Raw genomic sequence first — 25665 nt, 5'->3', positions numbered from 1 at the left:
TTGCCACTCAAAACATGGCTGGCTTGTAAGCGGAACGGTCGTCTCCTCTTCTTTACGTAAGCACGCATTAGAATACGTCACGAACCAGGAAACGTCCGCAGTGAGTGAAGAATCACAACAGAGCAGCTCCTGCAACCCTTTTCCCTCATCGTCTCACTTCGTGTTGACGTTTATTTATTTATCTATCTTAGGACATGTCACGAAAACTTAAAGAAGAATATCACAGGTTCTTCTCTGTATCTGACCCACGGACCCACGAGAAGGGCCACACGGAATACAAAGTGACAGCCAGGGTTAGTTATGACTCTTTATCGTCGTTTGGTTATTGGTTACAGTTAAAATACTTAATACATTTCTAGGTTATTCATTTTTTTGTATTGTTTGTTTTTGCAATCAAAACCAAAACAAGTTCATTTATTTTATGTGAAGTCAGAAACTTGTGTAGATGTAAGGGCGAATGCACAATGAGTGTTTATATTTTCAGGTTTTGCTGGAGGGAAACACAGACAGGACTGGTGTGTCATGTGTTCCAGCAGCCTGAATGCCTCCCCTGTGGGGATTTAAGCTTACATCATTTTTCCACTGACTTCAGGAAGGCAGCTCTCTGCAGACATGTTTAATCAAATAATGGTCTATAAAAAAATCTATTTCTGTCCCTCATTGTTGTTTTGTAGTTTGTGTCCAAGCGTCATCCTGAAGATGTGAAGGAGGTGGTGGTATGGAAGAGGTTCTCCGAGCTGAAGAAGCTCCATGGAGAGCTGGCATACACTCATAGGAACTTGTTCAGACGACAGGAGGAGTTTCCTGCTTTCCCAAGAGCACAAGTTTTTGGTTTGTTGAAAAAAAGCTGCATTAAGTCTAGTCATCTGGTTATCTTCACTACTGCTAGTGTAATAACAAATAGATAAGCGACTCTAGAAAGTTAGCAAAATCGGTGCTACCACTGATACAATACAAAGCTTGTGTTTCACCTGTTATTTGCCTGCAAACATTTTAGGTGTTTTTTAGCTATATTTTTTATTAAAATGTATTTATCGCTGTTTGAACATTCTTAATTTTTCAATTATTTTTAGCATAGGTGTCAAGTACTGTATTTAAGGACACTTTTAGGTATCTATACTTTACTCCATTACTTATTTTTCTTCCTACTTCTGACTTCTACTCATTAAATTTTCACAAAAATATCTGTACTTTTTATTCCTTACATTTTTAAAACCAACATTACTCGTTACTCTTGGCTTCAGTTTAACTTTTATAAATATTTATTTAACGTCATGTGCGCCATCTGCACCTTCTTTAATTACTAGTGCAATATGTGACCAGTAAATTTCTCCACTGTGAGATCAATAAAGCTCATCTAATCTAATCTAATCTAATCATCTAATGCAGATCATTGGTGCCATCCACATCTAGTGAAAACTAGTGTTGTTGGATGAGTTATATAATGCAAACAATTATTGTTTAGCTAAAGGAAATCATCAGAATATGGACTCATCAACATAGTTGAATTATGCTCTAATTTCTAATTAAAGGACCTATTTTCGTCCAACTAAAAGCCATGAAACTGTTGGTTTGAGGTGAATTTAAACAATATGACACAGTTGTTTTTCCGTAATTCCACACCTTGTCTAAAGCACAAGTAAAACCAGTTTGAAGACAGGCCCTCTGCATGGTTCTGCCACTACCATCCCTGTGCAAATTCTTGATGAGATAAGACATATAGAACACAATCTTATCTTCTATCTCAACAATGTTATATTTTGGTTAAATTGTGAAAATGTATCCACATGACAAAATTTACAAATTTATTGGAAAGATTTTTGGGACTGATCAAACTTCCTAATCAGCTGGATCATGAGTCAAACTGCATAATGAAGTGTTTCTGTCTGTTTTAATGCCAAGCCTTTTTATTCAAAGCATTACCAGCACCATAACCTGCTTCATTACCACATTGTGTGTGTTTATTTTAGGAAGGTTTGATGAAGCTGTGATTGAGGAGAGGAGGAAGGCAGCTGAGAGCATGCTTCTATTCACTACCAACATTCCTGCACTCTACAACAGCCCGCAGCTAAAGGAGTTCTTCCGAGTAAGAATAGGGACTCAGAACACCCTGTGCAAATAGTTACCCCATTTGCAGTACCCTTCAACAACCGTGCTGTGACCGGTCCGAGCTCAGTAACTGAGATAACTTATCGTGTGTAAATGGAAAGCAAACTGAACTGAACCGAGCTAGAAACAACCGAACCGAGCTAACTGCAGACCAGTTCCAGAGGTGGGCTCAGCTCGGTTTTTCCCTGGCTCGGTTCTCTGATAACCAGAGTGCATGAGCAGAACGCGTCATCTCCGTCTGGCTGCACATCCCGATTCACACTCCATTCCAGTTGTTGGCGGTAATGCCGCTCCGGACGTTGCTTGCCAACCAACACAAAACAGAAGAAGAACAACAACTATAAACAACACTCGAAATCTTCTCCACGCAACATTTTGGTTTGCTTGATTCCCTTCCTTTTTCATCTTCTTCTTCATGTGTATTATGGCGGTTGGCAAACAACTTTTGGTGCATTACCGCCACCAACAGCTTGATTTCCTCGTTCAATACTGGCAGTAATACCGCAGATCGTCTTTAGGAGGCGAGAAGTCGAGGAACCGAGATAAAGTGATGAGTAAACGGTCGTCAGAACCGAGCTGGGCCTGGTTAACTGATCCGAGCTCAGACCGGTCTCAGCATTGATCGGTTTTTCAAGGGTAGTGTAAATGGGATAAGTGTTTACTTAATTTCTTTTTCTTTTTATTCCACAAAACCTAGAATCTCACTTTGTTTCCGTACCATCTCTTTCCTCCTCTTTCTTCTTTATAACTTCAGGGTGGTGAAGTCACGAGGCCTTTGGATCCCTCGCCTGTATCCTCAGCTGGGCCTCTGCCCCCCCCACTAATCCCCCTGCCAAAGAGGAGGGCCTCAGACTGTGAACCTGCTGAAGAAGAGGAGGGGAGGGAGGCTCCCACCTTACCGCAAGACTTAGGCACCAACATTAGCTTGGAGATTGGGGAACCAGAGGTGGCTGCTGAGGCCTTTAATGAGATCGTAGGCTCTCTGACAGAAGATGACCAAGATGGCCTTAGTGATACAGAACTGGATAATGGAGGTATAAGTCAAGGAGCATGTCTTTCTTTCTTTCTTTTTTTCTTTCTCTCTATCCCTCTCTCCCTCTCTCTCCCCCCTCCCTCCCATTCATCATACCTTATTGTCCATTTTCCACCTCCAGTATCCTCCCCTGAACCAACACTAACAACACACCACCAGTCAGAGGAGACGCAGGAAGAATTTGATTCATTGTTTGACTCAGTGGTGGAAGAGCACATCCCGTCCCCTAAGGAAGAGAGACCCCCTCCTCTGTCTGAAAATGACTTGGCTGTCTTCGATCCTTGCTTTAAACAAGGTGATTTAAACTATATAATTTAGAATTTTATTGTGGTCACCATCTATCTAGTAGATTTTTTTTTATCCTTCTTGTCCAACATTCTATTTTTAAAAAAGGAAGTAGTAGTTCCTCTTCATCTGGGTAGAATTTGGAGGATCGTTGTAGTTGCGGTGATAACCTATATGTGGAATGTTTCTGCACCTTTCCCACGCTAAAGTCATTCCAAGGCTACGTTATCACATTCCCTCAAGGTTAGCAGCAACACCTCCCATAGCAGCTGCACCCAACCATAATCTCCATGTCAATGAATACATTTCTGTTTGCTGGGTCGACTTTGAATTAGAGTTGCTGACTGGAGAAAAGTACACATACCTCCAAATTGCCCATACACAGGTTCCTAGAATGCTGAGGGATTAGAGTTGACAAAAAGTAAAAGCATTTTTACCTGTGATTAGCCTATAATGATACACTAAGTCTTACAACCATGCATACAAACTTAAGTACTATTTAGAGACACCACTTAACCAAATAAATAAATAAATCACTGTGGGATAAAGCTGGAATACTAGGAGAACATACAAACTCCATGCAAAAATTTCCCAGGTCAGCAACATGTCTACCAGGCAACAGTACTACAAACTGCAGCCCACATTCACTCCCTCAGATTATTAGTATGCTATTTTTTTGTGAGACTTGACTGAACACTAATACCTGAACAAGTTAAAAAAAACTAATTTTCAACTTTGCATGTTGCTTATTAGCTGCAAAAGACACTGACACTATAGCTGAGACTGATAATTGTTGAGGTACAGAAACCTGCAATGTTTGCCGTAAATATTGGCTTATTGTTATGATTCCCTCTTGCTGTGGAGGTTCTAAGGTCTATGGAGACAAGTGATTTCCTTGATGGAAAGATTGAGCAGATTTGCTTTAGATTTATCAAACGATAAATTAAAACAATAACTGACTATTGGCTTAACTTAAAAAAAAAAAGACGAATATGGTAAAAAGTTTATTTTTAAAAAGCAGTAAAATTCTGGAACTCTTTTTCTAAGAGAACATGAAGAGGCTTTGATCTAAACCACTTAGAAATATCACAAAACTCTCTGTCCGTTTGAAAGCGAGGTGGTTCAAAACATTTATACAGGACTGATGATGAAACAAAACAATGCTTTCATAACCAATTTTGCTTGATGTTGGAAGTTTAAATCTCATTTAAAAAAACACCAGATTATTTTCACATCTGCTATCTCTTTAACTCTGAAATAAAGTTTTTTTTTTTTTCTTTTCATTCTGTCACAGAGAAAACAGATTCCTCAATTGACCACTCTGAACTATTCTCGCTGCCTCCGGCCAGTCTGATCGGTGGAGACGTTGCTTACCTAAACCAAGCTGCCAAGGAGTTGACGGCAGCTGTGGACAAGGAGAAGGAGGGAGAGTTCAGCTCTGCCATTAAAGGATACAGGACAGCGGTGGACATACTGATCACTGGAGTCAAGGGTAACATCTTAACTTCGTTACTAAAGCTTCTAGACTAGCTGTAAAAAGCTACAGTATAAGGTCTCTTTGTCCATCTGCAAAAAGAAAACAGCAGAGCTTTTAAAATCAAGCTCTTGTATGATTGACCTTCCTTTTACTCCAATAATACTACTAAATATAGCAGGTATTCACAATCAGAGGCTCACTGAAACACGTGGAAGAACAGTAAGTGATACAGCATTCTGGATGTTTTGTCTTCCATTTTCTACCTACTAACTGAAAGATAACCCAGCAAGGTTCTCATTTTGCTGCTTTATATGTGATGTTCTCTGTGCTTCCTTATGCACAGTTTAAGTTTGACTGGGCTTTTAAAATTCTTCTTAAGTAATAAATCATGTTTTTTTGTTATTCTAAACGTGAAATTACAGTCAGCTTTAGTTTACTTCTGACTTCTACTCATTAAATTTTCACAAAAATATCTGTACTTTTTATTCCTTACATTTTTAAAACCAACATTACTCGTTACTCTTGGCTTCAGTTTAATGTTTATAAATATTTATTTCACGTCATGTGCGCCATCTGCACCTTCTTTAATTACTAGTGCAATATGTGACCAGTAAATTTCTCCACTGTGAGATCAATAAAGCTCATCTAATCTAATCTAATCTAATCATCTAATGCAGATCATTGGTGCCATCCACATCTAGTGAAAACTAGTGTTGTTGGATGAGTTATATAATGCAAACAATTATTGGTTAGCTAAAGGAAATCATCAGAAGATGGACTCATCAACATAGTTAAATTATGCTCTAATTTCTAATTAAAGGACCTATTTTCGTCCAACTAAAAGCCATGAAACTGTTGGTTTGAGGTGAATTTAAACAATATGACACAGTTGTTTTTCCGTAATTCCACACCTTGTCTAAAGCACAAGTAAAACCAGTTTGAAGACAGGCCCTCTGCATGGTTCTGCCACTACCATCCCTGTGCAAATTCTTGATGAGATAAGACATATAGAACACAATCTTATCTTCTATCTCAACAATGTTATATTTTGGTTAAATTGTGAAAATGTATCCACATGACAAAATTTACAAATTTATTGGAAAGATTTTTGGGACTGATCAAACTTCCTAATCAGCTGGATCATGAGTCAAACTGCATAATGAAGTGTTTCTGTCTGTTTTAATGCCAAGCCTTTTTATTCAAAGCATTACCAGCACCATAACCTGCTTCATTACCACATTGTGTGTGTTTATTTTAGGAAGGTTTGATGAAGCTGTGATTGAGGAGAGGAGGAAGGCAGCTGAGAGCATGCTTCTATTCACTACCAACATTCCTGCACTCTACAACAGCCCGCAGCTAAAGGAGTTCTTCCGAGTAAGAATAGGGACTCAGAACACCCTGTGCAAATAGTTACCCCATTTGCAGTACCCTTCAACAACCGTGCTGTGACCGGTCCGAGCTCAGTAACTGAGATAACTTATCGTGTGTAAATGGAAAGCAAACTGAACTGAACCGAGCTAGAAACAACCGAACCGAGCTAACTGCAGACCAGTTCCAGAGGTGGGCTCAGCTCGGTTTTTCCCTGGCTCGGTTCTCTGATAACCAGAGCGCATGAGCAGAACGCGTCATCTCCGTCTAGCTGCACATCCCGATTCACACTCCATTCCAGTTGTTGGCGGTAATGCCGCTCCGGACGTTGCTTGCCAACCAACACAAAACAGAAGAAGAACAACAACTATAAACAACACTCGAAATCTTCTCCACGCAACATTTTGGTTTGCTTGATTCCCTTCCTTTTTCATCTTCTTCTTCATGTGTATTATGGCGGTTGGCAAACAACTTTTGGTGCATTACCGCCACCAACAGCTTGATTTCCTCGTTCAGTACTGGCAGTAATACCGCAGATCGTCTTTAGGAGGCGAGGAGTCGAGGAACCGAGATAAAGTGATGTGTAAACGGTCGTCAGAACCGAGCTGGGCCTGGTTAACTGATCCGAGCTCGGACCGGCCTCAGCATGGATCGGTTTTTCAAGGGTAGTGTAAATGGGATAAGTGTTTACTTAATTTCTTTTTCTTTTTTATCCACAAAACCTAAAACCTCCCTTTGTTTCCGTACCATCTCTTTCCTCCTCTTTCTTCTTTATAACTTCAGGGTGGTGAAGTCACGAGGCCTTTGGATCCCTCGCCTGTGTCCTCAGCCGGGCCTCTGCCTCCCCCACTAATCCCCCTGCCAAAGAGGAGGGCCTCAGACTGTGAACCTGCTGAAGAGGAGGAGGGGAGGGAGGCTCCCACCTTACCGCAAGACTTAGGCACCAACATCAGCTTGGAGATTGGGGAACCAGAGGTGGCTGCTGAGGCCTTTAATGAGATCGTAGGCTCTCTGACAGAAGATGACCAAGATGGCCTTAGTGATACAGAACTGGATAATGGAGGTATAAGTCAAGGAACGTATCTTTTTTTCTTTCTCTCTATCCCTCTCTCCCTCTCTCTCCCCCCTCCCTCTCATTCATCATACCTTATTGTCCATTTTCCACCTCCAGTATCCTCCCCTGAACCAACACTAACAACACACCACCAGTCAGAGGAGACGCAGGAAGAATTTGATTCATTGTTTGACTCAGTGGTGGAAGAGCACATCCCGTCCCCTAAGGAAGAGAGACCCCCTCCTCTGTCTGAAAATGACTTGGCTGTCTTTGATCCCTGCTTTAAACAAGGTGGTTTAAACTATATTATTTAGAAATGTATTGTGGTCACCCTCTATTTAGTTGATTTTTTTTTATTTTTTTTTATCCTTCTTGTCCAACATTCTATTTAAAAAAAGAAAGTAGTACTTCCTCTTCATCTGGGTAGAATTTGGAGGATCGTTGTAGTTGCGGTGATAACCTATATATGGAATGTTTCTGCACCTTTTCCACGCTAAAGTCATTCCAAGGCTGCGTTATCACATTCCCAAGGTTAGCAGCAACACCTCCCATAGCAGCTGCACCCAACCATAATCTCCATGTCAATGAATACATTTCTGTTTGCTGGGTCGACTTTGAATTAGAGTTGCTGACTGGAGAAAAGTACACATACCTCCAAATTGCCCATACACAGGTTCCTAGAATGCTGAGGGATTAGAGTTGACAAAAAGTAAAAGCATTTTTACCTGTGATTAGCCTATAATGATACACTAAGTCTTATAACCATGCATACAAACTTAAGTACTATTTATAGACACCAATTAACCTAACATTCAATCACTGTGTGAGGAAACTGGAGTACTAGGAGAACATACACACTCCATGCAGAAATGTCCCAGGTCAGAAGTCAGACCAAGGACCGTTTTCCTACCAGGCAACAGTGCTACAAACTGCAGCCCACATTCACTCCCTCAGATTATTATTTTATGTTTTGGTAGACTTGACTGAACACTGATACCTGAACAAATTAAAAAAAACTAATTTTCAACTTTGCATGTTGCTTATTAGCTGCAAAAACACTGACACTATAGCTGAGACTGATAATTGTTGAGGTACAGAAACCTGCAATGTTTGCAGTAAATATTGGCTTATTGTTATGATTCCCTCTTGATGTGGAGGTTCTGAAGACTATGGAGATAAGCAATATTCTTGATAGAAAGATGGAGCAGATTTGCTTTAGATTTATCAAACGATAAATAAAAACACTAAAAAAGCTCTGGATTGAATAGGCTTTCTGTTGTTGGTTGACTATTGGCTTAACTTAAAAAAAAAAGACGAATATGGTTAAAAAGTTGATTTTTAAAAAAGCAGTAAAATTCTGGAACTGTTTTTCTAAGAGAACATGAAGAGGCTTTGATCTAAACCACTTAGAAATATCACAAAACACTCTGTCCATTTGAAAGCGAGGTGGTTCAAAACATTTATACAGGACTGATGATGAAACAAAACAATGCTTTCATAACCAATTTTTCTTGATGTTGGAAGTTTAAATCTCATTTAAAAAAACACCAGATTATTTTCACATCTGCTATCTCTTTAACTCTGAAATAAAGTTTTTTTTTTTCATTCTGTCACAGAGAAAACGGATTCCTCAATTGACCACTCTGAACTATTCTCACTGCCTCCGGCCAGTCTGATCGGTGGAGACGTTGCTTACCTAAACCAAGCCGCCAAGGAGTTGACGGCAGCTGTGGAGAGGGAGAAGGAGGGAGAGTTAAGCTCTGCCATTAAAGGATACAGGACAGCGGTGGACATACTGATCACTGGAGTCAAGGGTAACGTCTTAACTTCGTTACTAAAGCTTCTAGACTAGCTGTATGAAGCTACAGTATAAGGTCTCTTTGTCCATCTGCAAAAAGAAAACAGCAGAGCTTTTAAAATCAAGCTCTTGTATGATTGACCTTCCTTTTACTCCAATAATACTACTAAATATACCAGGTATTCACAATCAGAGGCTCACTGAAACACGTGGAAGAACAGTAAGTGATACAGCATTCTGGATGTTTTGTCTTCCATTTCTATCTACTAACTGATAGATAACCCAGCAAGGTTCTCATTTTGCTGCTTTATATGTGATGTTCTCTGTGCTGCCTTCTGCACAGTTTAAGTTTGATTGGGCTTTTAAAAATTCTTCTTAAGTAATAAATCATGTTTTTTTTGTTTTTCTAAACGTGAAATTACAGTCAGCTTTAGTTTGATTAAGCTGAATTCATTTTGTCGTTGAGCTTATTAAATCTTGAGCAGTTAATTCTTTTATAATTAGACAAATAAGTTTTTTGGATTTAAAGTTTTACTTTTATATACATTAGTAATCTTCAAACAAATAGGAAAAAGCACTTTTCACTTCATCTGGCTAATTTAGCTCAAATATGCTTTAATTACCAAGATTTTTATAATTTTTACCTCCTTTAAAGTGTTCCTGTCTATTCTTGTACCTCTCTGGTTTTATACAAAACCTTTTTGAATTATGGCTCCCTATTGGCTTATTATTACTAATTTCTGCTTTTTTTAAGCTTCACTTTTGGTTCATTTGTTAGTAAGCTTAATTGTTTACGGTATTTAGCATTTAGCACCAAGAGGTAATGGGAGGTATAATATTGTTCATGTGACCTTCCCTCATTTAATAAGTAATGGAGCAAGGCAAGTTAGCATCCCCCCAGTAGAGGTGCTCAAAGAAGAGGAATAGTTCAAGACCAAAATATTGGATGCAAAGACAGATAGGACACGATTAGCACTGAAAATACATTATGAACGTTTGTGCTTACTGAAGCAGAAGCTAATGCTGCTGAAGATACCAAGTTGATGGATATGAGAGTAAGTACTGCCAGCAGATGGCAGAGGTGTACATAATGTTTATGTCCACTGATCAAACCAGTGCAAAAATGATTTTCAGCCTTAAAAATGAATTTTTAAACAATATCAGGACCATCAATTAATCTATACTGCTTTATTTCTGCATGATCATACAGTCTTTGGTGTTTGTTCAGTTTTTTAAAGGCATAGTACATGAGAGGGACTATTTATCATACATCATATATCATTTTGCCCAGCATTGTTTGTCACAGTACTAGTTGCTTTAAATGTTTTAATTATTACTTTTGACTGTAAATATGAGAAAGTTACGATTAGTAGCTATTGTCTTTTTTCTACTTTGTGACATCTGCCTTACTGGATGTTTTCTTGTCTTTCTCATTTTGAAGAGTAGCTAAGGGCTCCATGTTACATAGTTTGAATACACCCACATAACATGAATCTCGGGACCATTAGTTAAACACTTCCAGTTATCTGGAAGTGTTTAGCTAATGGTCCTGAGGTAGCTTTGGTCTTGGTAGCTTTGGTATGATGGGAAGCTGCAGGAAAATGAAACCAGAATCTTCCTCTGTTATCAGAATGAAGAATGAAATTCTTAAAAGTGTCCTAAAAAACACCACACAGAACCCAAACTCATCCAGCAACATGGATCATGTGCTGCATCTGATGCTGCTGGTTCTTGAAACTCTGGCTCCACCTGCAGTCCACACCTTGAATATCACCCTCAAAGTCATGTTTGAGCCTTGCTCTATTATTTTCTCGAGCCTGCTTCCTTAAGCTAAGCTCTTAAAGATTGTATTTTAATGCAGCACTCTGTGAACACCCATCTTCTTTTCTAACAATGTTTAGGGGTCCTCCGCATTCACCATACCGTCCCTTACTAACATCAACTTTTTATGGGTTTACTGTAGGTTTCAGAAAAGCTGGATTTAGCTATTTTATTCACTTATCTGTTTCTAATCAACCTATATCACTCAATATCTTGTTTGAATAAATTTGTTTTTTTGATAATATCCAAACCATAGAGACTCAGTGATATTCTGGTTTGATATCTTCTGTCACAACAAATAGCAGTATACAGATGAAGACCCAATAAAACATGCCTACTAATTTAGATTATGACATTTGCATTAAACCAGACCTGTGAAGAGGACTATATTAAATTGAAGTACTAACCTTTTATGTGTAAGCACTTTATCAGCCTTTTTGTGAGTGTTGTATTGATCCAAGCATGCATTGCTGCAACGCTGGACCCTGTACTTTCCCTTACAGTGGAGCCAAGTTCCCTTTCATTCCACATTACCACTATATATAGTATATTAACCTGCTATTAATTGAATTTACAAATTCTTTCATTTGTTTTTCAAAACGCTTCAATTGGTTTAAAAAGTAAATATAAATCAATTAATGAAGTATATAAATCCTTTTTCTTAAAATGAAGGTTGTGTTGTCATGTTTTATGCTGATTTTAATGGATAAGTTGTCTTTCTTGACCAAAAACAATGAATAAAACAAACAAAAAAAAGAGTTACAATATTAAGGTCAGGTAGAAACAAGTAGGACATTTTTAACATGAACACGCCTTCCACAGTGACTCATTCATAACAAGTCAAGTCAGTACAGTGTCACAATCTTATCAGGCAGCTGTCTACGCGTGGCCAAGCGGTCTAAGGCGCTGGATTAAGGCTCCAGTCTCTTCGGGGGCGTGGGTTCGAATCCCACTGCTGCCAAAAAAGTTTTTTCTTTCAGCTAAATCAAAAAATAATTGATCTGATTTCAAAAGAATAAATTTTTTGATGAAAATATTCTATTCTTTTTCATATGCTGCAGGAGACCCAGATCCAGTTCGCAGGGAGTCTGTGATGAGAAGGACGGCCCAGTACTTAAAGCATGCTGAGATGTTGGTGGATCAGCAATCTTCACCCAGACACGCTGAGACAGCTGCAAACACACATGCACAGGAGCCATAGATGCAAACTTATACACAAGTCAGCTTATAGGTGCTGAAACTAAATGGAAAAGCAGCTCAAGTTTGAGGTGCACATAAGGTGTTTGAAAATTTGTTTTAAAAAAAAGAATACTATAGCAGTTTCAATTATGTTACAAACCCTGTTCCTGCATATTTAATACTTTCGTAATGAGGTACAGAATACACTTAATAATTTTTTTTTCCAGAGATTTATAATCAACAGAATCTAATAACTTGTTACTAATTTAATGGGTAAATATTTGTTCTCTTTGTCTCTGTTTCTTCCTTTCATCTAATTGATGTTTGTAATAAGTTAAGATCGCTGTTTCTACATGGTTTTGCAATTTGCACAATATGTTGTTAATAAAACTGATTTTAATTAAAACTTGTGTGAGTCTTGCTTTGATGTGCTGAAAAATTAAAGTTCCATAAGAAAAGGGTTCTGATAAAACTTTGACAGTTTATGAGCAGAAATACTTTATGTTGCTAAAGAAAAATATTTTGCAAAGCTTTTCAAAAGTAGTAAAAAAACACCTCTTTGAATTTTAAACATAATTTGATTAAGTTCATTTATATAGTGCCAATTCACAACAGATGTAATTGCAAGGCACTTTAGGGAGACAATTAAACCAGATCATACAGTCAGATTGGTTCAAAGTTTCAGTCAAGGAAAACCAGTTGATTGCATCAGGTCATTAACTTGCAAGACACAGTCCTACTGGATGAGCTTGGAGCAATGATTTTTGCATGCATTTTTGTCGTTGACCCTTCAGCAATCCCTCACACCAAGCACGCAGAGAGTGACGGAAAAGAAAAACTTCCTTTAAAGAGGAAGGAACCTCCAGCAGAACCAGGCTCAGTGTGAGCGGCCTTCAGCCAAGGATAACTGAGGTTTCAGGACACAGAAGCACAGGTACAAAAGGTACCTGTAAACTAGCTCCTCAGGTGGCCCCATCAGGGAAAGACACTGGGTTCTACCTTTGTCATACCTCATCCAAAACATTCATCCTTATATATTTTCATATATCTATGATGCTATATGTTTAGGCTGCTGGAGGACATGGGGACCACTTTTCATCATTCTGCTTCATTCTATCTCTAATGTATTCTGCAGTGTTTTTAGGTTCCATAACTTTATGTTCTTTTTCTGCTATTTCCTGTTATTGTAGCTTCACCTGGTCTATTCCTGTTGACTGAAATATCAGCTTTAAACAATTTGTAATAATTTTTGCGGTTTTAGTCAGATGTATAAATATTTGTTACAGGCATTCAGGCCCATAAAGGGAAATTTTGTTCGCACAGGCTAATATGTTAAGGAAATCCAGACCATACACGTGGATGTTAAATATAGTTCATGATCGTAGGACAAATGCACAATAAATGGCAAAATAAATCTATCAGGAAGCTTAGATTTTAAAAACCAGCCCTTCTCTATTTAAGTGTCTGATTTCTGAGCGCTTTAAGTGGTTATGGAATGGGTGCTCGGTGTGTATAACTCTTACTATGAGGAAGCGGACCATTGCTCTACCATTGAGTTCTAGGATGTTTGGTGTAGGTGAACAGATTATTTTAAATGCAATATAAGTAATTTTGAGGTTATTTAAATATTGGACTGAAAAAAAGTGTTTAAAATAACAGGTAGAACAGAAATGACTGAATAATAGCAGCAGAAAGAGATGAGGAACAGCATGAAGGGCACTGATTGTATGTATGATGTAATCTTTTCTAAGTGTTTATAGACATATGTTAAAAATAAAATTGTTGTCCTTTTGTACCTCTGCAAGGTAAGTCATGCTTTGTTTCTGATATCAGCTGATCTCTTCCAATTTCTTTCCAAGTTAAATTCTATTTATTTGATCCCTCCTATGAACTGGATGTTTTTGTTTTGTTTTTTTGTAAATTGGGGAGTTCTAATAATTATAATAATTCCTGTGAGTCCTTGTGTATTTGACTCAGCCGCTCACAGTGTAAATTCAGGCACTTGCAAAGGCTTGATATAATGCACAGACAGGTTGTTTGTTTGTGATCGTAAAATATTTATTTCTGGAATAGCAACCCCAAATTTGATGTCATTAAAATATAGTTTTCTACGTAATGAGTTTTGTTTTTCCAAATACAGTTGATTGATTTTGCTTGTAATGCGGGGAGAATGGCGCACGGCTTACCGCACCGTCACGTCACTGCCGGAAGATGTCAGGAGTGAGGAGTTACCGTATTTGGGTAAAAATGGCCGCTCCCGCACTCATTGATCACCACGAAAATTGTAGTTTTTATTTATTTATTTATTTTTTTACTGATTAACGCTAAATTCATTAGACAAATAAGTTAAAACCACAAATCAAAGACAGTGTTTTTTAAAAGGTGTAATTTCTTCATAAGTAATAATTTTTCGAATGAGACCTTGATGACATCATTACAATATACCTTTTTTACGGTTGCGGGGGGATAGTTAAGGTCTTATTTTCTTAAATGCTTTTAGTTAGTAGTGGTTGCAAAGACAACCGCATGCCTGGTCATTACGATAACATTGGTTTGGTAAAGATAAGTCTTTAAACACTATTTTAAATAACATTTTTGGGCAGTCTTGTGCAGTCCGATTTTTTGGGAAGTCCATAAATGTAGCATCACAACAGCAGCGGTTTTTTTTTTTCAGTTTTGCAGTTTTAATAATTTCAAGTTAACAGTACTTCATTCAGTCGAAACAATAGGAGACCAAGACGGACAAAATGAGTTCAGAACACACAGATATGGACAAACTTCAGTATTTGAATGACCAGGTGGAGAGGTGAAACTGTCTTTTTATTTTTTCATGAAGTGTTTCTACTCAGATTGATCAGATTTTATTTTTCTTAAACAAAGGCCAAATTTTTAAAAGGAAAAAAAGAGTATAAAAAAAGCTTAAACTAATCTACTAGATACCATTGTGTTATGCTAACACTACAAACAGTGATGAGTATGAGTGTTCTGCTGTTTCTATGACAACATGCTAAAGTGCCCATATTTCTAAAATCAACTTTTTTAAAGCTTGTAACTATGTTATAATAAAATTCCTTCATTACAATCATGCATAAAGTTGTATAAAGCATGTGTTGCGTAATCCTCATCTGAATCCCTCTGTCTAAGAAGCAGCCCCTCCCATTGTTATTACCTTCTTAGCATAGATTTCACTATAGACTGCCTTAAAAGTTTCTAGAAGTTTCTATAGGGTGCCATTGCCTAATTCACATATCCACCCATCCAGCTGTACAAGAGACAAATATGACATCAGCAAGATAGAGAGTGATTAAAAACACTCTAAATACACTTAAAACTAAGGCTGAACTCTACATAATAATTTCAAATATTAAATAACAGTTTAGCTAAACAATAGCTACATAACTCAATCTTGTTTAATTAAACATCAAAACAGTAGAGGCGCACACAGTTAGGGAAGAGGATTAGGGCCACTGAAGAAATGTTTAGATACTATTTCAGTTTAATATGGGAAAATTTTCTCAGAATTCTGACTTTTTTTCTCAGAACTCTGACTTCAATCTCAGAATTCTGACTTTTTTTCTCAGAACTCCGACTTCAATCTCAGAATTCTGACTTTTTTCTCTCAGAATTCTGACTTTAATCTCAGAATTCTGGCGTTTTTCTCAGAATTCTGACTTTTTTCTCTCAGAATTCTGACTTTAATCTCAGAATTCTGACTTTTTTTCTCAGAACTCTGACTTCAATCTCAGAATTCTGACTTTTTTTCTCAGAACTCCGACTTCAATCTCAGAATTCTGACTTTTTTCTCTCAGAATTCTGACTTTAATCTCAGAATTCTGGCGTTTTTCTCAGAATTCTGACTTTTTTCTCTCAGAATTCTGACTTTAATCTCAGAATTCTGACTTTTTTCTCTCAGAACTCTGACTTCAATCTCAGAATTCTGACTTTTTTCTCTCAGAATTCTGACTTTAATCTCAGAATTCTGGCGTTTTTCTCAGAATTCTGACTTTAATCTCAGAATTCTGACTGAATTCTGACAATAAAAAAAGTCAGAATTCTGAGTTTTTCCCCATACTATACTGAAATAAAATAAAAAAAAATCAGTTAACTTTTTTTTTTTTTTTTTCAGTGGCCCTAATCCTCTTCCGTACTTCTGTACACAGTGAATGAGGCTGTGTATGAATTTAAACGCAGGAAGGGAATTTAACTCACCATTTAAAAAAAAAAATTATGTTAGATATTATGTTTACATATGGTGTTCTGTCAGAACAGCATATGCTGTCAGATCCATAGATTTAACACAAAAGATAACGTAATATATGATATAACTCTTGTATTATGTCTATAATCAGATCAGCATACATTGTTCCAATATGCATGCGTGCACATGTTCAACACAGAATTATTCCCACATTGAATTTTAGCAGCAGTGTGCCAACCAGTAAAAACACCTTTATTTTAAAAAATAAACTCAGCTTTTCTTATACTGTTATTCCATGGATGTTGAAACGGCCAGACATGGTTTAGGTTTACGGGATGTTGAGAGAAGATGCCTCTATATCTATAGCAAAGTTATTCTATATTTATGCAAAATAAGTTAGTTTAGTAGTAAAAAAAAGTGTGTGTGGGAATTAAAATTTTGTTTTCATCTTTAAAACCATAGACAACTTTGTGGCTTATATTGTGAACTGGTAAACCTAAATTAATTTAGGTTAAATAGAAAATAATTGTATGTATCTGACAGCATATGCTGTTATGTGAAATACATGAAGCTATATAGATGTAGATGATTTGAAAATATTTTAAATCATTAAATGGCCAAATTCTATTTCTATTTTCGTTTTAAACATGTAAAAATGTATAAATGCACTGTGCGCATAAGATAATTGCTTAACATATAACCAATAAACCAATCATGGTGTAGGTGCTGGCAATTTCAAACCTCACCTTTTTCTATCATTGCAGGTTTAATTCTTTCACTTCAAACAAACATAGAAGAGTATAAAATGCGCCCATATTTCCGCATGATGTTTTAAAGCATTGCTTATCCCAACATCTAACCTTCATACCATCCATTCAAAGTTTCATACAGTGTTTTTTTCTAAAATTCCTTCTATAAATTAAACAGGATAACATCATGTTCTTCTTTTTTTCTACAGATACTACCTAATTTGCATGGAGCTGAAGAAGGAGAATAAAGTGCTCCTTGAGAATTTAAAGATGCAGGAGAAGAAACAGAAAGAGAACAATGATTTTCTGAGAACCACTTTGGCGGCAAACAAAGAAAAGAAAAAGTGCAAGTCTCCGAAACCGAATATTCAGCTTGAGGAGAAAAGACAGGCCCATAGCAAGTGGAAGCAGGAGAAGGAGGAACGGATCAATCAGCTGCAGTCCAAGATAAAGAATCAGGGTGAGACTGTTCACAATACTTAGATGTAAAGCTGCACTAAGTTTCAAATCGTAATTTCAATATCTGCAAACCATTTGTTGTGAATCTCTTTAATATTTGCCATTCAGTTGTATTTACAATTACATTTTTTTAAGACAAAGTTCTTTAAAATAAATGGATCTTGACTCAAGTAAATTATGGACCAGAATTATGGAGATTCTTGATTTGACTTTGGTCACAAATTGAAGCTATATGCAGTGCATAAAAAAAAGCATTCAGACACAGAGGTTTCGGGCATATAGAAATAGTTATTTGGTACTTGTGAAGTGTCACTAAGTATATGCTATAAAATATTAAAATGTCATAAGTGTCACTTACCAACTCTGGCCCAGGCCTGGGGAGGAGAGCTGAATATCGAGATTACCAATGAAGTGTGGAGCAGTATTTGGAACTCGGCCAAAAAAATTACTATCTGTAATCGCTCCTGGGCATTGCAACATAAATTACTACATAGAGCTCACTTGGCCCCACACCGGGTGTCTAAGTTTAAACCTGGGACACCTACATGAAGGCGGCCTCACACACTGTCTTTGGTTATGCCCCAAGATCCAGTCATACTGGAAGTCTATTTTGATTGAGACTAGTAAAATCATCAAAACCAACATTGATCTTGATCCAGTGTCTTTTCTCCTTGGTCTACCAAATAAACATATCCAAAATCAACACAAGAGTAAGAATATCTTGTTACATTGGCTCTCTAATAAATCTCCCTGTCAAGGTTTGATGTTGGTTGGGAGGACCCAAATGCAGAGGCAAGTAGGCAGAGGTGAATTTAGGTGGGTTTAATGAGGTTTACAGGAACTGAGGCAGGAATCAAAAATCCAACAGAAATAACAGACGAACCAGAACCAGGGAGACATCAGGGGAAAACCAAACTCTAGGAGCCAGGGAGAGACGAGGTACGCAGACAGACGTTAGACGAGGATCCAGCAAACAGGAACTGAAGAGGGAGGCTTTTAAAGGGGACAGAGACAAAGAGAGGGCTAACGAGGGGATTGAAAACAGGTGAGGGCAGAGCAGAAAACAGAGCTAGGGAAAGAGGACACAAGAGGGCAGCAGAGGACAACAAATGGAAAACCAAGAAAACAGGGACTAACAAACCAAGACTGTGACACTCCCAGTATTTTTGGATGGAAGAAACTTGATTTGGAACATATCTCTCTTGATTTCCTAACGTGCCTCCTCCACTCTAAGACTGACATTTTTGGACGCATATGGAGTCCCTTTTTGGATTATGCTGAAGAACGCGTGTCTACTATTCTGTTACGGGCATTCATAAATGTTTAGATGTGGACAATATCATGATGAAAGTAAGCACCCCCCCTTTTTTATTTTTATCTTTTTCTGTCTCATTTGGACTGCACTGCTGAGCTTTTGTTCTGCTCTTTGTTATCTTTTGTTGTTGTTATGAAACCAAAAATTAATAAACAAACAAACAAAAAAAAAAGCATTCACCCCCTCTGCAGATTTTCTCAGTGGTGTCTTTTCTGACACACTAGAAGGCTCCAGACCATCAAACTAATATAAATACAATGTCAGACAAAGAAAACCTGGTTAAAAGAAAATCTAAAAATGTCTGAGAAATAATGGACTCCACAGCCTAAACCCTCCATCCCTGAGATGTAATATAAAAATATTCTAGAATTGCGCTGCTTAAGGTGGCTGCATGTTGGTGTAGCTCTGCTAACTGGATTCTGATTCCTTCCATTTTTGGTTCAAAGTTTCTTTTTCTAATGTTTTTCACCTCTGTTGATAAATGGTCTCATGGTCCTATCAATTATAGCAGGTTGTCCTGGTATTGAAGCTGTTAAATAGCCCAGACATCACACTACCACTGCCATGTTTGATGGTCAGTAATGATGGTCTGTTCTTGAAATGCAGCAAATTATCCCCAAAATTGTTTTTATGATTATAACTATAGCGTAGAGGCTTTTTTTGTAAACATAGCCAGGTTTGTTTGGAGCTTTTTTACCTCTTCAAATAACATTATAATTTTAAAACAACAGTTTGTAATCAGTTGAGTCATTTTTGTCTGAAATTAAGCTAAATATGTTACACTGAAGAAAATTTGGGGCTTAATATTGGCAGACAAAAAACCTACAAGACGAGATAAAATAACATAAAAGGAATATAGTTTAGCAGATAACCTGTACAGCACAAAGGACAAAACAAAACTTGGAAAGGATAAAACAAAGTGTAGTTAGAAGAGAAGGCATATTTAGGTCAAAATGAGAAATATTCCATTTAAAAACATAAGCAAATCAACTGAACATAGAGAAAACATGTTTTTTGAGACAAGCACTGTTTTTTTTTAAGACAACAATAACACACAGTATCATAATTAAATAAGTATACCTCTTACGTTTTTACAATATTATTATATTGTGTCTTTTCTTGTGACCTCCAGCTGGTAATTGTCTGCCTTGTCTCCGTGGGCATTTGTTTCTGTTTATGCACTCGTTTTCTTTCTTTTAGTCGTTGATTTGGAGGAGAATGAGAAACTCACTGCGGAGCTAAGGCAGAGGGTGTTTGAGGAAGAACATTACAATGAACTGCTTAGGAAGGAGATAGCAGAGCAAGAAGCTACTAGTCACAGGCTAAAGTTGGACTTTGAAAAGTAAAGTTTGAAATAAATATCAAGCTTATCTGGTCTCTTTTTGGCCCTTAATGAATTTTTTCCTCTTGATTTGTTGTCAAAACACAGGATATCCCAGTCCTTACCGGTTTTAAAGGAGAATCTTGAGAAAACTAAATTGGAAAACCCCTTTGAAATGGTGAGAGCATGCAACAGGAAGCTATCCGAAGCTCTGCAGTCCCCGGAGATCCTTAACTGCATTCTGAAGAAGTTAGGTTACTTGCAAAGCAGAAAAGAATATTTAAAGTACATGAATCGTGGCCTTATGAGGAAGATTACCAGTCTGAGTCTTCAAAAAAGTGCTGAAGAGAAGGTACGTCAGAACTAATCTGTTTTCAACTTTTACCATTTGGAAATGTTAAACAGCTGCATTTATGAATCTTATTTCAGAGTCTTTGGTGTTTTTGTGTTTACTCTATTCAAAGGGAATATTTGGCTTAACAAACCTGGGGTCTTCATCACGTAAAGGATCAGTTTTGACCTAAAAATATTATTTCCTGATTATGAAATGTTATAACCTGAGGGAAGACAACCAGCTTGGCAAAAATACCCCCTTCACCCTTACCAGCTTTAACCTTTGATAGGAGGGAGGATGGACCCGTAATAAATTCAGACCCAACCATCTGAATGTTATAGCCGTCCTGAAGGAGCCTATTTCAAATAATGTGTTTTTAAAGACAATTTATGTGTATGTTGGGCTTTGACTGCAGATATTTTAGGTACTTTTTTGTCTGCTTATGTCTGGGCTTCTCAGTGGGGCTCAGTCTGGGCTGCCTTGCAATCAAGAAGGTTCTGGGTTTGATTTCTGGCCAAGGGTCTTGTTATAGTTTGCATGTTCTCCCTGTGCATGCATGGGTTCTCTCCAGGTACTCCGGCTTCCTCCCACAGTCTACAAACATGACTGTTGGGTTTAGTGGCTTCTCTAAATTCTCCTTAGGTGTGAGTGTGTGGATAGTTGTTTGTCCTGTTTATCTCTTTGTTGTCGACCTGTCCAGGGTGTACCCTGCCTCTTCCCAGCAGAGATAAAAAATGTTTGGATGGGTAGGATGGATGTCTGATACGATACAGTATCAGGACAACATTTTTAGGTCTTTTTCGCCCATCACAATTGGACCGAGTAACTAATCTGATCTAATAATATAACTAATCAGATTAGCTTGGCAGCTCTTCAAAGCTGCTATACTATTATCCTGCAGAAATTTAGGATACCTTAAGTCTTATGTTTCTTGTGATTATGATTCTTCAAAAATACGTTTTTTCTGATTCTATTATTTTTTTTATCTGAGATGTACTGAGGTGCAATTTTGACCCCTCTATCACTGATAAAATTGACTATGTTTAATGTTTCAATATGTAAGGTGGATTTGATCAACCTGTTTTGTGTTATGAATGCATTTTCTCCATACATCCCAAAAAGGGTTACACATTCCCTCTACTTACAGTAGTAGCAAAATCTTTATTGTCCTTCTTTTTAGGATATTGAGCCTCTCATGGAGAAATGTCAGGAACTCGAAGTGGAAAAAATTGAATTGATAAAAGGGCAGGACATCATCTGGGCTGAGAATGAAATTTTAAGGTAATGTTGAATCTTTTGTTTCTACAGCTCAAACTTAACAATGAGGACAGGTTTTAATGAGCTTTCTGCGTTAGCATCCAAATACAGCAGGCTAAATGCTATGAACTTTTTACCTTAAGGAGGGGGACACTGATTCCTGCAGCTTAGCTCATTAATTATCAGCTTCCATGGTAAAGATGTAACCTGGTAGAGGCATTCACATTGATCTTTGTAAAGTCTTAAATAGAGCAGCATACCCGGAAACAGTGTTTTTTTAAGAGTGTATGTTACTGATATAGTAGCTTTTTTTTCTAAAACCCTTCTTTCTAGGATTGTGTTAAAATATATAATTGGACGGAGGGAGATAGAGCTCTCTCTAACTGAGCATTTCAATACCTACAGTTATACCTTTCCGGTGGTGAGTCTGACTTGTGGAAAAATTGCAAATCTTCTTTTGGAAAGTAAGCTTGTATGAGCGATGCAAACAGCAACTTTTAAACAGAGCGTGCACAAGGAGAAATGGGCTTGTGCATGTTCTCAACCGTTTTTAGGCGTTTCTCTTTTGGGAGCGGGTACAGGGTTGTGCATGTGCATTTTTTGGAGTGGAGAGGATGGGTCTTTTCAAAAATTTGCAAAAATCCTTCACTATACCTTTAATACAACACTAGTATCAATATGTTGCTTAACTACACAGATAATATATCCAGACATATAATTCAGGTAATAGCTAAAAGTTAGGTTTTTCATATCAGCGGTCCAATGGAATAGAAAAAAACCTAATTTAAATCTTTTGAATAAGAAGTAATTTGAATCTTGTAAAATGACGTAATAATCAGCCATTATTCTCCCTGTGATTTTAACAATGCTGTTGTAATGACTCAACTGTCCATTAGATTAATAGATTTTAGTCCAAATGGTTCCAATTTAAGCCTCTGTTTTCCCTGAATGTTTTAAGTTGTTATGATATTGTAAAAAAGTGTCTGATGTACATTTTAGGCTTAATGGAGATATCTGTGTTCAAGATGTGGCATTATGTTTGTGCCCTTTGACCCTCTTAATGACAAAGAATGTCAAACAGCTGTGTTGATTGGCTTCTATTATCCTTTATTCTCTAATTCAAAATCTGTTCATAATTTGTTATTTGATCAATGTCCAAAAATGAATTTTAATTAGTAGTCTATATATCCATTTAAGACAGAGTAATACCAACTGTACAGTGAGGAAAATAGGTATTTGAACACCCTACTGTTTTGCAAAGTCTCCCACTTAGAAATCATGGAGGGGTCTGAAATTATCATCGTAGGTGCATGTCCACTGTGAGAGACATAATCTAAAAAAGAAAATCCAGAAATCACAATGTGTGTTTTTGTATGATACAGCTGCAAATAAGTATTTGAACACCTCAGGAAATCATTGTTAATATTTGGTACAGTAGCCTTTGTTTATATCAGAGGTCAAACGTTTCCTATAGTTTTTCAACCAGGTTTGCACACACTGCAGGAGGGATTTTAAACTCCTCCACACAGATCTTCTCTAGACAAGTCAGGTTTTTGGGCTGTTTTTGAGAAACACAGAGTTTAAGATCCCTCCAAAGATTCTGTATTGCAGTGTCTGGAGACTTGGTAGGCCACGTTTGACCTCTGTTCTTACAGGGTCACTCCTTGTTAATCCTGGCGGTGTGCTTCGGGTCATGTTGGAAGACCCAGCTTCTTCAATGCTCTAACTGAGGGAAGGAGATTAGTGTGTGCGTGAATGGGTGAATGACTGAATGTAGTGTAAAGCGCTTTGGTCAGGTCTCCTGACTTGAAAAAGCGCTATATAAGTACAGGCCAGTAATGGTTTCAAACCGTAGAAGGGGAAGTGGCAGCCTAGTAGTTAGGGCTTCGGCTTGGAATCAAGAGGTTCTGAGTTCAAGCCCCACTCAGAACCTCTGGACTGGAACACTCTGGGTCCCTGAGCAAGACCCAGAGTGTCAGAGTGTCAAAACACTGCTCCCTGGGCGCTGCACAATGGTAGCCCGCTGCTCCCCAAGGGGATTGGTTAAATGCTAGGATTTCATTTCATTGGTCTGTATTTGTGTCAGTGTGTTGACTATCTCGAAGGAAGGCAGGTTGTTCCCCAAAATCTGGCAGTACATGGCCCGATTATCCGTTCCTTAATACAGTGCAGTCTCATAGAAAATCTTGTCCCATGTTTTTTGCTACACAGTAGGGATAGTGTTATTGGGATTGTACTCATCATTCTTCTTCCTCCAAACCTGGTTATTGGAATGATGGGCAAAAAGTTATATTTTAGTCTCATATGACCCCATGACTTTCTCCCATGACTCCTCTGGATCACCCAAATGGTCATTGACACACTTAAGATTGGCCTTGACATGTGCTGCTTTAAGCAGAGGAAACTTCCATGCCATGTATGATTTCAAACCATGACATCTCAGTGTATTACCAACAGTAACCTTGGAAACAGTGGTTCTAGCTCTTTTCAGGTCATTGACCAGCTCCTCCCGTGTAATTCTGGGCTGATTTCTCACCTTTCTTAGGATCATGGAGACCCCACCAGATGAGATCTTGCATAGAGCCCCAGTCTGAGGGAGACTGACAATCCTGTTTAGCTTCTTCCATTTCCTAATGATTGTTCCAACAGTGGACCTTTTTTCACCAAGGTGCTTGGCAATTTCCCATTAACCCTTTCCAGCTTTGTGGACTTGTACAATTTTGTCTCTAATGTCTTTGGACAGCTGTTTGGTCTTGGCCATGTTAGTAGTTGGATTCTTTCTGATTGTATGGGGTGGACAGGTGTCTTTATGCAGCTAACAACCACAAACAGCTGCATCTAATTTATGATAATAAATGGAGTAGAGGAGGACATTTTGAAGGCAGATTAACAGGTCTTGTGATTTCTGTTTTTTCTTTTTTCTTTTTTTTTTTTATTGTTTCTCACAGTGGATATACACCTACAATGACAATTTCAGACCCCTCCATGATTTCTAAGTGGGAGAACTTGCAAACTAGCAGGGTGTTGAAATACTTATTTTCCTCACTGTAAGCATACTTGCTTGGTAGGGCAAGGACTGTACCTAATATTGGCATTCACTACAAAGAAAAAATTAAATCTTGACAGTATTTCAGTTGCAAACTTTCGATATGCTTTTATTGTGATCAAAGGACACAGGCCCCTGTAAACAGGTGCAATTATCTTTAAATTTGAATTGAAGGTATAAAACAATCACATATTTCATAAATATTTGTTTATGATAAAGAGTTAAGTTAATTGTGGCATTAATTCAGAATAACAAAGCGAAGTTGCACCCTAATATTTCTATGGGAAATAAAATAAAAATCTGTTTAAGAGGCCTGAGGATTCATTTAGACTTGTACTAAGAAGTCAATTTTTCCCAGCTGCTTTTGAGAGTTCTTCACAAAATCATTGTTTCCGGTGTAATATCTAAGCTGTAATTGTCATTCCTAACTGAAAAACCTGCTTTAGCTGTTCTGATCTTTAGGGGTGCCTCAGGGGCTTTTACTTCCATTTAGAGAAATATCATTTTTTTTAACATTGGTATCGTAAAGATGTATTCGTTCAGTTATCCATTAAGTCTGCAGGCTTTTAGATGCAACCTTATACTGATGTTTATTTGAGATCAGCATAATTTTGTTATCAAACGTTATATCATGTTCAACCAAAGCTTAGATAATGATGGCTATGATTTCAGTAAAAGAATCAGCAAAGCGCTTGAGGTGTACCACCAGGAAGAGGCCACCGCAAAACAGCTGCAGGAGGAATTAGAGGGACTGAGCATCAAGAGGAGGCATCTGGAAGAATTGAAGGAGGAGGCAGCCATCACTGTGAGACACATACTGGAGGTAAAAAGATAACTCGGCTAAAAAATAAAATAGCTTAAA

The 25665-nt window shown here is 37.6% G+C and overlaps 2 protein-coding genes and 1 non-coding gene across 3 annotated transcripts; all 3 read left to right on the top strand.

Annotated features, from left to right (window-relative positions):
* The first annotated feature begins 81 nt into the window (after positions 1-81).
* On the top strand, positions 82-12148 carry snx15 (sorting nexin 15). The gene is made up of 11 exons (XM_038274755.1): positions 82-293; positions 675-831; positions 1971-2086; positions 2864-3143; positions 3264-3437; positions 4722-4919; positions 6052-6278; positions 7056-7335; positions 7444-7617; positions 8943-9140; positions 12007-12148. Exons 1-11 carry the CDS (start codon positions 195-197, stop codon positions 12144-12146), a joined length of 2043 nt encoding a protein of 680 aa, XP_038130683.1. The 5' UTR covers positions 82-194; the 3' UTR covers positions 12147-12148.
* Positions 11816-11906, top strand: trnal-aag. Its single transcript has one exon. It is a non-coding gene; the product is annotated as a tRNA-Leu (tRNA).
* A 2715-nt stretch (positions 12149-14863) lies between the features above and the next one.
* Positions 14864-25638, top strand: LOC119776371 (golgin subfamily A member 6-like protein 22). The gene is made up of 6 exons (XM_038274754.1): positions 14864-14930; positions 17281-17531; positions 20046-20187; positions 20275-20518; positions 21681-21781; positions 25449-25638. The coding sequence occupies exons 1-6, from the start codon at positions 14872-14874 to the stop codon at positions 25636-25638; spliced, it is 987 nt and encodes a 328-aa protein (XP_038130682.1). The 5' UTR covers positions 14864-14871.
* The last annotated feature ends 27 nt before the right edge of the window (positions 25639-25665 follow it).

This window comes from Cyprinodon tularosa, unplaced genomic scaffold, assembly GCF_016077235.1.
Source record: "Cyprinodon tularosa strain WSP-4 unplaced genomic scaffold, ASM1607723v1 ctg93, whole genome shotgun sequence".
In the NCBI taxonomy this organism is placed as follows: domain Eukaryota; kingdom Metazoa; phylum Chordata; class Actinopteri; order Cyprinodontiformes; family Cyprinodontidae; genus Cyprinodon; species Cyprinodon tularosa.
This window is presented reverse-complemented; position numbering and strand designations above follow the sequence as displayed.

Coding starts and splice junctions, on each gene's coding strand:
- snx15 (XM_038274755.1), top strand. CDS start 195: ATGTCACGAAAACTTAAAGAAGAATATCACAGGTTCTTCTCTGTATCT. Junction 2,087..2,863: donor AGCTAAAGGAGTTCTTCCGA/GTAAGAATAGGG, acceptor TTATAACTTCAG/GGTGGTGAAGTCACGAGGCC. Junction 3,438..4,721: donor CGATCCTTGCTTTAAACAAG/GTGATTTAAACT, acceptor ATTCTGTCACAG/AGAAAACAGATTCCTCAATT.
- LOC119776371 (XM_038274754.1), top strand. CDS start 14,872: ATGAGTTCAGAACACACAGATATGGACAAACTTCAGTATTTGAATGAC. Junction 20,519..21,680: donor AAAAAAGTGCTGAAGAGAAG/GTACGTCAGAAC, acceptor CCTTCTTTTTAG/GATATTGAGCCTCTCATGGA. Junction 21,782..25,448: donor GCTGAGAATGAAATTTTAAG/GTAATGTTGAAT, acceptor GTTCAACCAAAG/CTTAGATAATGATGGCTATG.